This window comes from Apis cerana, linkage group LG13 (genome assembly GCF_029169275.1).
Source record: "Apis cerana isolate GH-2021 linkage group LG13, AcerK_1.0, whole genome shotgun sequence".
In the NCBI taxonomy this organism is placed as follows: domain Eukaryota; kingdom Metazoa; phylum Arthropoda; class Insecta; order Hymenoptera; family Apidae; genus Apis; species Apis cerana.
In genome coordinates, this window is record NC_083864.1 from 3,346,229 (window position 1) to 3,361,910 (window position 15,682).

The 15,682-nt window shown below is 44.1% G+C and overlaps 2 protein-coding genes across 12 annotated transcripts in view; one reads left to right on the forward strand and one right to left on the reverse strand.

Annotated features, from left to right (window-relative positions):
- Positions 1-15,682, reverse strand: part of LOC107998832 (neo-calmodulin) — a 60,291-nt gene that overhangs the window by 7,697 nt on the left and 36,912 nt on the right. For 7 of the 9 annotated variants that reach the window (XM_062083598.1, XM_062083596.1, XM_062083597.1 and 4 more), the window contains 5 exons: positions 6,930-7,175; positions 3,538-3,571; positions 1,594-1,695; positions 257-392; positions 22-170 (listed from right to left, as the gene is read on the reverse strand). In XM_062083598.1, the coding sequence (XP_061939582.1) occupies positions 22-170; positions 257-392; positions 1,594-1,695; positions 3,538-3,571; positions 6,930-7,175 (667 nt within the window). Of the gene's footprint in view, positions 1-21; positions 171-256; positions 393-1,593; positions 1,696-3,537; positions 3,572-5,025; positions 6,340-6,929; positions 7,176-7,268; positions 7,631-15,682 lie in introns of those variants that run through there. The other 2 variants (XM_062083591.1, XM_062083599.1) reach the window with 2 other exon arrangements.
- Positions 10,631-14,088, forward strand: LOC107998833 (troponin C-like). Of its 3 annotated transcripts, XM_017058330.3 has the most exons (5): positions 10,631-10,767; positions 11,183-11,204; positions 11,723-11,866; positions 13,129-13,377; positions 13,806-14,088. In XM_017058330.3, the coding sequence occupies exons 1-5, from the start codon at positions 10,765-10,767 to the stop codon at positions 13,832-13,834; spliced, it is 447 nt and encodes a 148-aa protein (XP_016913819.1). In that variant the 5' UTR covers positions 10,631-10,764; the 3' UTR covers positions 13,835-14,088. The 3 variants fall into 3 exon arrangements, with proteins under 3 accessions (XP_016913819.1, XP_061939585.1, XP_061939584.1); XM_062083601.1 differs by lacking the exon at positions 10,631-10,767 and having other exon boundaries at positions 11,183-11,648; XM_062083600.1 differs by lacking the exon at positions 10,631-10,767 and having other exon boundaries at positions 11,183-11,552.

The window sequence follows — 15,682 nt, forward strand, 5'->3', positions numbered from 1 at the left end:
AATTGTATAACACGTTATTACCTTCATAATTCACCATTCCATCGCCGTCCAAATCCGCCTCCTTGATCATATCGTCCACCTCCTCTTCCGACAATTTCTCCCCAAGGTTCGTCATCACGTGTCGCAACTCCTTGGACGAGATCAGGCCGTCCTTGTTCTTGTCGAACACTCTGAGAAACGAATGTTTCGTCTCGTTTCGTCGACGTTTTTTTTTTTACATAATCCGAACAAATCTATGGAAAAATCTGAAGAATACCTGAACGCCTCGCGCAACTCGTCCTCCCCGTCGGCACCTTTCATCTTTTTTGACATCATTTGCAAGAACTCATTGAACTCGATGGTTCCGTTCCCATCCTGATCCACCTCGTTCACCATATCTCGCAATTCCGTTTCTAAAAATTGAAAAAGATCGGTCTAACGTGAGATTTTTCCTTTTTTTATCCTTTTTACAGATCTTATTATTCTTAGCAAAAGTTTTTCTCTCGGTCGAAAGGAAGGAGAAAACGTTCGCCGCCCCTTTGTGATCCCAACGTGTAATACACGGTTATTCATCGTCGTTTCGCGCAACACGATTAATTTCTCTAGCAGACGTGTCGAGGAGCGGGTACAGAAGAACTCGACGCGCAGTTAATTACCAACGTTTGCACGTGCGCCTAACCGTCACAGTTTCTAGCTCGGGATCGGCGGAAAGGTAATTTTCCCTAAGCTCTTGTCACAGCCTAGTTTTCTACCGCTTAACTCTCGTCGTCGTCTTAGAAAACCTTCAAACTGGGATATTAATTTAGCAAGAAGAGTTTTCGCGAAGTTTGCGTTTCCCTTCAAACTTTTCGTGTCTGCATCGTACAACCATCGTTCAAGAATCGTGTTATCGTATCTATCTCTTGCTTGCGATACGTTAATCGTTAAACTCTATTTCCCCGCGAAAGAATAAAATTTTCCACAAATTTTCAACTTACCACTTGAAAAGTAGTAATCACTCTCGATATAACGTTATTTTTTCTTAAATTTTTATCAAACAATATCGTATCGTATCGTATACGGATATATTTTTTTCAGATATGAAGGATTATTTTCACACATTGCGAAATAATCTTACGAGGATTCAAAGCGCTTTCTATAAATAGTGGCAGAACTGTTTTTCCCAATCTCTCTAAAAAAAATAATAATACCTTTTTTTTCAATTTCGTTCAAATTTAAATCTTAAGCAGAGAGAATTGAACGATTGTTTTCGAGTCCACGAGAGACGATCGAAATATCTAGTCTCGTTTTTCTTTGCTTTTCATCAATGTTGCCAATCTAAACGTGTAAACGAAATAAACGAACGTTTGCGTTTCGTCAAAACCAGAACGATTGTTAATTCGATATAGAATTTCACGAAGGATCATGCGCTTAATAGTTATTAGACAATACGGTGTTTGGTCGGCGGTTTAGATTACCGTTATATCTTTTGGCCGCAAGCGGGCAAGGCTTTCGTCAGTTTCGTGGCTTCCGGCCAGATCACGGTCTGGTCTTCATGCACGTGGACGACACGCGGCCGATACCTCCCCGAATACACTCATTTTTCCATAATGATTCTCCAACGTATTCACTCACCGGACGGCCTCTGCCCCAAAGATCTCATCACCACGCCGAGCTCCGCCATCGTGATCGTGCCGTCCTCGTCCTTGTCGAACAGCATGAACGCCTCCTTGAATTCTGAAAGATAAATTCCCCTCGTCGATTTAAACTCTTCGCTCCTCTCGAACGAGCTCTCTCTCTCTCAATTTCCTCTCTCCAAATTTCGAACGGTCGTCCAACCGCAGTGATATGTATTCGTATGTACGAGTAAGAAAAACTCGAGGGAAGAAAGGAAAATTTGGCCAAGAAAATCGGGGATAAACACGCGACACAAAAGTGCTTTTACCCGCGCCGGAAATTCGCGGATTTGGACGATTCTATTAATCATCGCGGTCCACGCGCGCGTACGTAGTGTGTACGTGTTTCGGTCACGCGTTACGAGTCGCGCAAAACTAGATGAGATCGCGCGTGAGTTTCGGGCAAGTGGCCAGCCGAGACGAGAAGAGAGCTAGAGAGATGCGCCGTTATAAATTTTCACAACGAGCGCCGGTAAAAAATTCGCGGACGACAAACGGGATCGTGAATATTTTACGGAAGAGAGAGAGAGGGAGGGAGAAAGAGATAAAGAGAGCATGCGTTCGTTAAAATAGTCCCGTTTGATCCGTCAGCCCGTCCACGGGAGACAATACTTCCATTGCCATTGTTGCCATTTCTACTATCCGCCCCTCCTCTATTTACGTCCCCTTCCCTTCCCGCATTCATTCGTCAAAAGCGTGCTTTTTTCATCTTTTTTTACCTCTCTCGAATACCCTTCTACCCAGACCCGGATTCGAACAACGAAGATCGTCGAAATCGAACTTCGCCACGTTTGCCACCGGAAGTTGGGAAATCGAGAGACACGAAGGACGGGCGAAAGACGAGAGCAAATGTATCGCAATCCCGGCCGAGAATGGATGAAAATATCGTCGCGATAAACGATACGTATCGTAGAATCGCATCTCGTCTCATAACTCGTCACGAAATTACGATATTACGTAGCGGAATATTTCGTCGATGTCTCATCCCTTGCATACGGATTGGGTTAAATATCGATCGATTACATCCTTGTGGGGGTTAATTGGAAGAAATCAGGATGCAAAGATGTAAAAATTCGAACGTGTACAATAATACGGATACGCAAACGGGTGGAGTTTATATGATCGGCGAGCTTCTAGGCGTTTGATCTTATCGTCGTTCGCCTCGCGTTTATCATCGGGTAAACACCGGACGTATGCATTAATATCGTGTGTGCATAGACGAGTGGCAATTTCTCTCTCTCTCTGGTGAGAAGAAGGGAATAATTTCTGGCGGAGAGAAAAATTGCGAAAAAAAGAGAAATCGATCCAGCCTTGTTTCGTGTCGGAATATTAAAATAAAATTTCCGCGCGTTTATCCTTTACGACTTGGATTCTTTCTTATTTTTAAAATAATTAGTTTATGATAACAGTAACGATTGGAAAGGATCGAATCGTCGAATCGAATTTTAAAATACACGAGTATTTCTTCGATTCGTATTCGAAACGTCGATGGAATTTATTTAAAGTTTTCAAACATTCCTACGGGATTCCGTCATAATGGAGAAATATCTACATCTCGTAAAGAATTTTCTATCTCTAAGTGATCACAGTTTATCATGCCTTGGAAGCAATGGAATACGAATATCGAGATTCATATTCCATTTGTTTTCTCAACAACCTGCATATCTTACTTCCGTAAATTTTTTTCCTATCCACTTCTATCCATGGAATAAATTGACGACGCTTCGTTAGAAAGACGTAGGAAAACTTTGTCATTCCTAAACTCTGTCCATTAACATTAACACGTTCATTTGAATTCACGGTGGAAATGTTTTACAACCAAATGTTTTACCGTCAAGAGAATGAAAAATGCGTTTCGTTTCGAAAGAGGTAGATCGTAAATTTTGATAAAATCCACACTTACCGGCCACTTGATCCTCCGTGAGTCCATATTCAGACTGAAAGAAGAAAAAAGAAATATATTTAAAGTAAGATTAGAAAGGATTTCAATTTCGATTTTAATGGAATCGACTGATCAATTTTTCCTCGACTCGACGTGCACGATAGATCGAAACGATATTATTCAAGAAAGAGCTGTGCCACGATAACACGCAATTTCTTTCTTATCTTCTGCTTTACTTTCCAATATCTTGCGTGCATCCATTCTTTGCAAAACCAGAAACCTGTGATTCAATTAAATTATCCGCGTGTATATTATCTCTCTCCACGTTTTATAAATCACTCTAAATCGATCACCTCATATCGTACTTGGACACTTCGACTCTCCAAGCCTCGATTAATCCAATTCGTTCGCAGAATTGGGATTGGACCCCAGGATTACGTGCACGCATAATTCGCGCCGATTAATAATACCTTGAACCACGGTGATATTCAAATCGGCATTATCTACACGCGACATTGTCGAATCAGTATTAATAGACCAACGGAACGCGTGTCGTTAACGCGATTAGAGGAACACAGATCGGTTTATTCCTCCAACAAACGAAGAAGATCGTATATGACCCAAATACATCTCAGAAGAGAGACGTACATCTGGCGTATCGGGTAATATCTGTCTGGCAGGAAACGTTGCACGCGCGTTGCTTCTCGTTACGTTCCGAAAATCGTAGAGATATGTTTCGATGCTACATACATATATATATATGAAATATATTAGGAGAGAAACGTGTGACACGAGAAGGATCCGTAATTTCATCGATGAGAAAGAAGGGGCTTCCTTACATTATTAATAATAAACTGTCGCAACCTTGCCGGATATTTCGATGCGACGTATAATCAGGTCGCGTGGGAGGATATAGCGGATGAATGAAGCTGAGAGAAGGATCAATCGACAGAGTTTGGTTGGATTGTCGACGAGGATCTTTGCTGCCTGTAACAATCGGTTTACGATTATTGCTTCGAGTATGGAACAGTTTCGTAATCGGCGCGTGTAATTAATATGTTTGAATCATAAAGTGTCTTGGAGGGATCTGAAATACGTCGAAGAGAATTAATCGGGATTCGAGACGCGTTTCTAACGTTTGTCGAAATGAAATTTTCGAAAGAGGTGGGTAAGAATCCAGGATCGGGTGGATCCGGCTCGAAAGCTCTCGCTTCGATGCTTCGAATCCTTTCCCAAATAGATAAACTTGGTCTTTATTCAACTGGGTCACGTATTCTTCTTCGTTCCCCGAACAAGAAGAGGAATTTGGGCGTAAGTTCGACTCGAAAAGTCAGGTTTTGCTAGCGCATATTTATAGTATAGTCTCCGCGGAATCGTATACTTTGAATTTCTCCATGCCGTGAAACCAAATCACTCGGCTCACACGCGTTACACACCATCGGAAGCAACGACTTGGAAGGGGGCGATGCGAAATCCGAAGTGGAATCGAAATCCACGAGAGTCACTCACGCTTATCTGTCGAATCTGGCCGTCTATGGTGCTCGTCAGTCTTCGCAATTTCCCATAGGCGGTCGTGTATTTCTTCTCCGTTTCCGCCATATCGCCACTCACAAATCTCACCGATCCCTCCTCACCTTTCCCCAAATTTACATTCGAATTCTCACGACGACGAGGCTCTCCTCTCTTCTCTTCGAGCTTCTTTAACCGAGCTCGTCGCACGACCAGTCGTCGCCGCCGCCTCTCTCGATCGGAACAAGCTCGACTGACACGGCGGGGACTAACACAAATGATATTATTTACGAGCTGGCGAGCCAGGCAACGTCACCGCGTGGCGGAGGACTTCCTTCGCCCGTTCGAAGTTCATTCTTATTTCATCCCTCTCCCTCCTCCTCCTCCTCCCCCCTCTCTCGTTCTCGAAAAAAACGCGCCACGTGCAACGCGTATATGCAAGCGAGCGCTCGATCACCAGTTTCGGAGCCCATCTTCCGAGAAATGGACAAGTGGCGGTTAATTGATCATCCTTCGAATCAATCATCGAGTCAAAGACCTCCACGAACGGGCGGCGAAACACGTACTCGACGCGTCCCTTGTACGACATTTTATTATTATTCAGCGTTTGAATAAAACTGGCTCGAGCTTTTGGACAACAACCTTCGGCTGTTTTTAACTTGTCAGTGGTCCCCAACGATTGGCCGGCGATCTTCTGTTGTTAATTCGCTTCGTCCTCTTCTTTTCACCTTTCCTATCCCCTTGATGGACGGCTCGGTCGCAATTTTTCAACACGGTGATCGGAATCGCGGAATTGGACGATCGATCGCCGTGGGAATCGATCCAAGGTCCGATCACGATCGAAGGAACGACAATCGAGAGCATTCAACGTTTAATGGAGCGAGCGAAAACATCTCGAGTGTATAATTTAAGATCGTCGTATGAGTATTTTGGCGTTCGTAATTCTCGTTTTGCCAATAAGAATCGAGCATTCGCGGATCGTTTCGAATGGTCGAACGATGGTCGGGATAATCGATCGAAGCGTGTTTATTATTATTATTTTTAAACGAGAGCCACTGTTTCTCTTTTTCTTCTTCTTTTTTTTCGAGGGAGAAGATAAAAGTGTCGAGAGGAACTATTTCTGGATCGTCGCGACGGGAAAAATCACGGGCACCCTGACCCGCTTCGAACTTCTGAATTTCTTAAAACGATTATTTTTTACGAACGCGTATATACGGAGAACATTGCGCTGGATTCGAAAACAATCGACTCGAATCAACTCGGATTGGACCCTTGGATCCGTCGAGACACGGTCGAGCGTCGAATAATCCGAATAATCCTTTGTCCGCTTATTGCGTCCGCTTATAAATAAACGAAGATCGACGATGACGGCGGGATTTCGTATTTCGAAACGTTCTCGTATCAGGACCCGTGCTACCATCTGATGGAGAAGAAAGATCTAATTCGGCCGTCTAGCCGATCATCCGTTTCTACTGCGCGTCGGCGGAGCGCGCCTCGTCCGACCACGATCGCCCGTTTCCACTGCTGCTGCAGAGCGAGCAGAGAGAAACGTGGAAAATTTTAACGATTCGAATTAAAGAGGAAAGTTTCGATAATAATAACAATTATTATTATTATTATTACTCGAATAAGCGCAGATAATTGATCGACCAAGAGGTTATTTCGTTTCGAAATAGAAAATTCGACCGTTGAAATTTCGCCCAATTATACGATCGTTATTAACAATAGACTGTAACAAGCTGTATAAACGATTCTATATTCGAGCGTTTTCGAATCGATTACACAACAAACAGTTCGAAACTTTGATTGCCAATTAATCTTTCTGCCCGTCGAGTTTGATCGAAGGTAACGGTTTAAAGAGAAATTATTATTATTATTATTATTATTACTTTTTCTTCGCTTACCAAATTGATGGTCACGATTAGGTCGTACTGCTGCCTCTGCCCCTTCTTCTTATTCTTGCCAGTCTTGACAGAAGCCGCCTTAGGCGTAACCTTAACTTGTCCCTTCTGAGCAGTGGGTTTCTGAGCTGGTTTCGCTGCAACTTTCGCACCGGGCGCCACCTTCTGCCCGGCGGTCAGCGGCGCTTTCTGACCTGTCGAGCCCTTTTGGTTCACGTGGCCCACTCCATCTGCTGGTTTGTTGCGAGCCTATCAGCCGAAAAACACCCTGGTTAGACGGGTCTGCGTCGGTCGATAGCGGACCGGCTCCCTCTATCCATATGACTTTTATTTTTCCCTTACCGCGTGAAAAAGAAAAAAGAAAAACGAAACGCAACTTTTCCAACTCTGCACTCTTTCTAAACGAGTCCCCGTTGCGATCAGAGCACGCCTCACGACCAAAATGTTTCCCCCTTGGATATAGACGAGACAGAAGGTGGCCAATTGACGAAAGGAAGGGAAGGTGATCAGAGATTGCGACTCGTGGTGTTCGCATTGCTGAGGGTATGCGGGCGAAGCGGGCATTGGGAAATTTGCAAAATAAATCGTTGTTTACCGATCGTGCTATTATGGCCAAAGGCGAAACTAGGCCATCGCCGTTTACGGCGATCCGCTTTTGTCCCGTTTATAAAGTTATCTCCGATCCCGCTCTATCTACATTTTCGATCTATCCATAAAAACTTATGTACACACACACACACGCGCACACACATACAGAGAGATACACATAAACGTAAATTCATCCGAATTTTAATGCATCGAGAGCGAGAAGCTTTTTTTCCAGTTCTCCGCAACATGCGATCGATGCAACTTGCATAATGCATCAAAGTCGAGCCACGAATGCGAGCGTCTTTCGAATGAGGGAGGGAAGGGAGGGAGGAGGAGGGAAAGAAGAAGAAGAAAAGCTCGACTCGTAATTATTCCAATCTTTCGTGTCCACGATCGGTCATTTAATCCTGGAAACGAATCTCTATCCCTCTTTCTGCTCTCTGGAAACGAGAGACGTTTTTAATTCTGGAAATGTTCCCCGATACAGGAGTTTCGTGATCGCATGGAAGGAACAGTCAGTTAACGAGGAACGAGGAGGGGGTGGGAGAAAGAAGAAACGAGGTATCTGCCACTTCCCAACCAATTCTCAATGAAAATTCGTTTTTCCCCGAGCTGGATAAAAATCTCGAGGGCGAACAATACCCCTTAATCACAAACGAAGAATCCGAGCAAGCGTTGAATCAACATTTCGACGGGGAGGAGGAGGAGGAGGAGGGATGCATCTGACTCTTTTGTTCACGGCTCTCTGCTAATGACACGCTGCTAGAATGATCCATGGTAATTTCCTGAGATTTCACCCATTGCTAATCCACGCCCTTCTCTCCTCTCCTTCTCCCCCCATTTCCGCGGAAATTAATCACCGGATGATAAGTTTTTCACAATTTTGCCAACCGATCCTTCGTTCTCTTCCTTTTCCCCTCTTTTTAATAATAAAAATTGGAGAAGTGAACAGATCTGGATGGAATAGCATTGGTGCGAGTATCGAATGTCGTATCGTTATCGAGATAAACGGACGAGAGAAATCTGCGAGTTTCAAATAGATCGAGGGCGAGAGAGTGGACCGATCTTCACAGGAAGAATCTCGCGAATAATTGGAATAATTGGAGAGAGAGAGAGAGAAAGACGATGGAGGTTAAAGATAAAAAAGTTGATAAATCGAGATATGTTCAAGAAACGGCGAGTTATTTAATAACTCGAAATATAAAAAGGTAAGGTAAGTGACAAAAGTTCGTCGACCGTTTGCCCAATTACTCGGAAAAGGTAGGCTCGGGTATAAATATAGAATGACTCAATTGGTATTGGACATTCTAAAAATATCGCGGGTTTATTCAAATAATAATTCAGCCGGAGAGATGGCATACCCCGCGTGGGTGGGACTGACAAGATAATTATAGAGTTTGCCGCGTCTACCGCGTTCTTACGAAAAGCACTATATCACCGTTCTGCCCTGAAAAATCACACGCAACGAAAACTGCACTTCGTTGTCGTTCAACAATTTACGCAACGCCTCGCAAATTTAATAACATTTTCCGCTTTTGAAACAACGACGCGCGTCGAATTACATCGTTATGTAATGCATCTTGTCACACTTTGCGAGAGCAATTCGTAATAAATGTTATTAATATACTGGATGAATTTTCGAAAAGGAATTTTAATCATCCAGCGATGATATCTGACGGTATAGTCGATCGAAAAACGTGTCCGCATACTTTACGCGAGTTTAAACAATTGTACATGTATTTTCGAAGTCGGTAATAATTTTGTTTTATGTGAAAACATTGTGAACATTGTGTGCGAACAATGCTGGTATATATCAAGACGTAAACTGATAGAAAATGTCGAGTTACATAACTTTATATAACTTTGCCGGTTATATTTTATATTAACAAGTCACGTACACTATTGCGAATTAGAACCGATCCAAACTGGAACGCACAAAAATAAATGTATAAAGATATTCGAAGGAAGATATCATTTTTTTTTTAAGAAAAAATGTAAATCATCTCTAAATCGTCAATTTTTCAAAATAATTTCCATAATTCGCTATTCCAACCATTCTTATCGACGGAATCTCATTTAAATATAAAATATTCAAGCTCTGTCACTCGTGTTAAAAAAAGGAAAATATTCCCGGCCGAAATTATACGAAAGTATAAAGTATGAAGGATATTCGAAAAATTCGATAGAGACCTCGAAGAGATCTTTTCCGAAATAATATAAAACGGATACTTTTGCGACCGACTGTACAACCGTAACAATTTTATTCATCACATAGTTGGCCAATTCCAAATTTCGCCAAACAGAAACACCGGATAATTCTCTCAAGGAATAATAATTCCACGAATTTCGCGAGGTTCGAGGGGGGGAGAAGGATATTAAATTTCTGTAATAACCAGTAAAAAGTATCGACAATACACGCACGCGCGCACATGCACAGCAATGGCAGAGGCGAATGTGGTGGTTGAATGGAAACCGGTAGTATCATAGTCTGGAATGTTTTGAAATAGCAGCATCCTCCCTCCCCCTCTCCCCTCCCCTTCTTCTTCTTCTCGCTCTGCGCGCACCGTGGGCCGGCCTCCGACCGAAACCGCGGTCTCTCGCGAAAATTTTATTGCTTCTCCCCGAGGAAAACTTTTTGGCAGGCCTTCGCCCGCCCGTACAGAAAACAATCATATAACTATAAATTTAAATAAATATCCCTCTCCACGAAATATATATATATATACCGTCTCGCGTCCTATCCCCCCCCGTTACACGTTATAAATTCCTTCTCTCCAACTTTTCCCGAGTTTGCCCGAGATCGATCGAGACCGACCCCCCCCTCCTCCTCCTCCTTGTCTTGGAAAGCCGATTTCGGATCACCCGGATAAATTTATTAAAAAAAAAGAAAAAAAAATCCCCTCCTCGAGATACGCTTGATCCGAGAAACGAGGGTTGGCTTAGCTAGAGGCCCGGCACGGCCTTGAGGCGACTCGTTTTAATTACGAGGAAGGAGTATGCCGATATTGTACATGCGGGCGAGAATTGGTGCCCGAGCCGTTCGGAGGCTGCGTGTGAATTTCGATGGTTGGCGGGAAGGGATGAGAGAGAGAGAGAGAGAAAGAGAGAGAGAGATTCTTCACCTCCCCTTCCACACCGGTTACTAGCCGAGCTTATAAAAGATATCCAGTGTGGGGGTATAGCCATTAGTGCGTGAGAACGAAGAAACAAACGGCGTTCGGTTCGCTCGGGAAGCTTCATCGAAGGAAGGATGGTCAGTCGTTTAATTTTGAATCGATTAATGAGGGAGAGGGAGGGGGAGGGAGAAGTGCTCACAGTTTTTCCCGTGACCTTGTTGCACGTGCACGCATTTAACCGGAGAAGGGATTCCGTCCTATCGAAAATCGGACAGTTTGGAGCCGCGCCAAGCGAAGGGAGATTCTCCCCATTTCCATCGATCGATCCCCGTTTTCCCCGATATAATACAGTGATTGACGAACAGGGAGGGGAGAATCGAGCCTCGATCTCTCTCTGTGCCGTTTCGAAAGTGAATATTCATTAGGGAGCTTCTTCTTTTTACGAGAGAAAGGAGTTGAAAAAAAGAAGAAGAAGAAACGGGGGGGGAGGGAAAAGAAGAAAATTATTGTGCAATTATTCGAAATAATAACCGTCCCTTCTGCCTGTTTCAGGATGACAGCGAGCAAGTGAAAAGTAAGTAGAAACGGATCCGCCGACTGGTCGCCGCTGGGAACGAGGAATGGAATTCGCCTCATAAATAGATATGCGCGCCTCCTCCCGCAGCTGGATCTTCGCCCCCCTTACCCACACGCGTCAACAAGTATGGTTTCCATCTCGTCGCCGCGGATGGAAGGTCGCGAATGTTTAATCTTTTTGGAGAACAGCTGGCCCCCGCATTTTATTTCCACGGAATGCGTACACAAATGCGCTTCGAACTTCAAAGAGGATCGATCGGTCCTCGAGACGAGGTGGTGGTCTCGACGAGGATCTCCGGCCGAACGGGATCGATTTATTGCTCGGTTGCTTCCAACAACAACACCGGTCATATTCGCCGTAAATTTTCCTTACGAAAACGCACGAAAATGCGGATCGACGAAACGATACCGACTCTCGTTGTCTTAACACGAGTTTCGACGCGTTAGAAAAGAATATATATATATATATATTATCGAGACGACAACGAGAGAATAAAATTCGATTGTTTTTTACAGTGCTCAGGAGAGCCTTCTCCATGTTCGACTCGACCAAGTCGGGCCGGATCGAGAAGGAGAAAGTGAGGACGATCCTCAACACCCTGGGGCATACGTTCGACGATCACGAGCTCGAGGTGTTGCTCAAACAGGAGGACGAAGAAGGTATTCACCGAACGCTTCTATCACCCCCCCTTTTTTTTTTCTTTTTCCATGAAAAAACGTTTTCGATCGAGTTTCACAGCAATTATTATTATTATTTTTTTTTTTTTTTTTTTTGGAACGACTTGCTCGACGCTCGACGTGGATCGATCGGCTTCGTTCGAGCGAACGAGGCCAAACAATAATTCATGATATAATATGGCCGGAGACACGGGGAACCACGTGTACCGCGGAGAACGAAAGCCGAACGGGGAAAACACACAGCGCTTACACTGTGCTTTCCCAGCTGGCGGTGCCTTCCGGTATTCATTACCAGGGCAGCGTTTAACTTTTTCCAATCAATTTTAATAGCACCGCCTATATGTGCCCAGACCTAGCCTCTATTTCCCTGGTGGCGTTTCTAAAAGATTGCTCGATGCTATGGACGCGGAGGAGGAGGGGAGGGGGAGGGGGAGAGTGGAAAGAATGATAAATAATCATGAAAGGGGGGAAGAAGAACGTTAACGACGATTTCCTCTCTTTATCCTGTATTGTGGAAAGATATCTGATTCTCCTTTGAACTCGAGAGGAAGAAACCCTCGTCGTGGATCCCGCCCCCTCCCTTTTTTTCTATCTTTCCTATCTCACTTAGAGCCGCTCGAAGGAACGAGATGGATTAAAAAAGTGTCGGGATCTACTTTTCGCGAATAAATGCAAATAAGTTCACTTTCGCTCGAGTTATAACGAGTTTAACGAAAGAAGGAAAGCATGGTTGCACGAATAGGGATTATATATCTAATCTGGTCACGATAGGCGCCGGGCTTCCTCCTTTGCTCTCCTCTGCCCGTTTCGCATTCGAAAACAATAGATCCTGAGAGGCAATATTCCGAGGGACAATTCTAGCTTTATCAGCTGTTCTAGCATTATTATGCAGATACCGTCCGTGCGGAAATCGATACCACCACCTCCCATCGTTTATTACAGATTCGAGCCAAGTAATTTTTCGCGTACGCTTCGAGGAGAATCGATTAATGATCGATCGAGCGAGACGATTTCGATGACTCGATATTATAAATTTCAAATTTGTTCCCAAGAGGAGGAGCAGGAAGGTATATCCCTTTTTTGGACGGGTACCAAGTGTGTATGTGTATCTAGGATATTTTTCCATTGGCAAAAAAGGAAAGAGAGAGACTTGGGTGAGGCGAGAGGTGAACTTGTTTACATTGTCGATCAACGAAGAGACGATCCTTTTTTTATCCTTCTTCTTTTTAAATCGTGCCTTTCAGGAAGCGGCAAATTAAATTTCGACTCGTTCTATCGGGTTGCCTGCCACTTCCAAGAGGAGGACGACGAGGCCCTGCAGAAGGAGTTGAAGGAGGCTTTCAGGCTTTACGACAAGGAGGGGAACGGGTACATTCCAACCAGCTCTCTCAGGGAGATCCTCGCTGCTCTCGACGACCAGATAACGCCCGATCAAATGGACGGAATGATCGCTGAAATTGATACAGACGGATCTGGAACCGTCGACTTTGACGGTGAGCACCCATGCCGTCTCTGATTAGTCTCACGATGAATTGAATTGCGCGCCGTGGAAAAGTTGAATCGAAAGGGGAGATTATGGGGAATTATCGGCAAGTAAAAGGAAGGGAATTTTTTCCCTTCCTCTTCTCGTAGGCTCGATCGAACCCTGTTCTCCGCAGCTTCTTTCAGAAATGTCTTCGAGGAGGATATCTTCGAGGAGGATAAAGGAGACGACGACTATTTGCTTCCCAGAAGAAAGATTTCTTTTCGCGCGAAATGAAAAGAGCTATCTCGAGATCATGCTCGAGATTTCTCTTACAAGTCTCTCTTTCGAGAGGTTTAAATATATATATATATATGTATATGGAACTAAGAAGAATATATAGACTGGAAAATCGATGCTTGCATCGTTTTCAACCTCTGGTTAATTCCTCTGTTGCAGAATTCATGGAGATGATGACCGGCGATTAAAAACGATCGACCACGGGGGATTCCAAGGGATGGCTGCACACTTTCTTCTCCCTATTATTCTTATCGAACGGATGGAAGGGTGGCTCTCTTTCGAAATTCCATTCGGGAGAAAACCGAGCGCGCAATTGTTCATTTGGATCGGGAACGAAGGATAAGAAGGATCGGACCCGATTGTTTCTCTCACGCGTTCGATTGTAATCGAAATCATTACATTCTGGATCATTAAACTCTGCTAAATCGTAAAGAAGGGAAAAGCATTTTTTATTCGATCCAAGATTAATTAGTTCGAATTGTTCGAAACGATTTCCTTCCACTCCTGTCGATAAATTGAATGCAATGTTAATATACATTTATTGGATCTTTGGAGTAAGGAAGAAGCAAAAGTTGGAATAACGTCAACCTGAGATCTCATTTATTGAGTTATGAGCAATCGAAACTTGCGTCAACGTAGATAGAGTTTCCATCCGTAAATAAAAAAAGCAATTATTTAGCATCAAAAATGAGAAGAAGTATACCAATACGACGTGCCTTCAATTATTACCGATTTCGAGGGAAAAATTGGGCAAACACGAATGCCACGAATTAAAACCTTGATTCGAGAATAAAATTTACAACTGAAATGTAACCGTGTCACGTTAGAAATCACTTAAAATCTACGTATCCCTAACCCTCGGCCGGAAATCGGCCGAATTGGTCGTAATTTCCAAGTTTAAGTCGACACCGGCACGATATATCGCCCGATGTAATAATTTCCTGTCTCCACGAGAGCTGCAAACCTTGCGCGGGATATTAATCTCAGGCCGAGGAGCGATCGTGGAGGGGAATTTCGTGTTCGAATTCCGCCCGAAGGCCACTTATTCGATCGACTCGGCCATCGACTCGCGGCCTCTTCGTCCTCGAGGCCTCTATACTTTATAGCACCGCCGGTGTGTGTGTGTGTGTGTGCACACATCAACCGGATTATCGAGGCTATAGACAATGCACGATAATACAGGAAGCGTTGCAAGTTCTTGGTAAATAATTAACGCGTCAAAGTTTTTCCAATTCCGAAATTTCGAAAATTTGGAATGGCGGGAAAAGATGGACGAAAGGGGAGCGAAGAGGGAGGATCGAGGGCGGAAACACGCCCATCGGCCAAGCTTTCAGCTTTTTCAGCTCCCTTCCTTCCTTCCTTCCTTCCCTTTCGCTCTTCTTCCATCCAGGATTCCATCCACGGCACCTATCCTGGCCTGGCCCCGTTTCACCCACTCAAGTTTTGCCCGAGTGTTTGCGACCGAGACCCGGAAGCCGCCTCCAAAGGATCAATAATTGGGGCCGACTGCAACCGCCCTTGAAAACCTATACCCCGTAGGTGGATGTTGAAACTGCATTCACCACGATGGAATCCCAAGGGAATTCCAAGCAGAGACGAATTGTTTAATGTAACCCAGGAAATGACGCAGGTTAAGATTCATCCTCGTCGATCGTTTAAAAGAAAAAGGTTGCAATTTGTATTAAGACAATTCGAAATATTATCGATTCGAAAGTTGAAAAGGAATTCGGTTCCCCGTTTCGTTTCGATTTCGAGGAAAATTCTCAGATTCCGATGAAGAAAATAGATTCGGGATCTATGAAAGGTTATGTAGAGTCAAGAGAGAAGGAAGAAGATAATTCCACGACCTGGACGACGTAAGTTACGTTTCTATTCTCGTTCCATACGAGTTTTTCCGGGTTGGGAATTTCGCGCAGACACGACGAGGAGCAATCCTCGATGCGTGAAGCAGGTCCAGGTCGATCGACTCGTGTCCACATCCGATATAAATATTCCTCGAGGAGGGGGGAAGGAAGGCAGCCGCACGAAAATGATTT

What these genes read in the sequence shown, in the direction of transcription:
- LOC107998833 (XM_062083601.1), top strand. Translation starts at nt 11,372, where the DNA reads ATGTTTAATCTTTTTGGAGAACAGCTGGCCCCCGCATTTTATTTCCAC. An exon ending in CTTAACACGAGTTTCGACGC is followed by an intron (nt 11,649 to 11,722) that starts GTTAGAAAAGAA and finishes TGTTTTTTACAG; the next exon opens with TGCTCAGGAGAGCCTTCTCC. An exon ending in CAAACAGGAGGACGAAGAAG is followed by an intron (nt 11,867 to 13,128) that starts GTATTCACCGAA and finishes CGTGCCTTTCAG; the next exon opens with GAAGCGGCAAATTAAATTTC.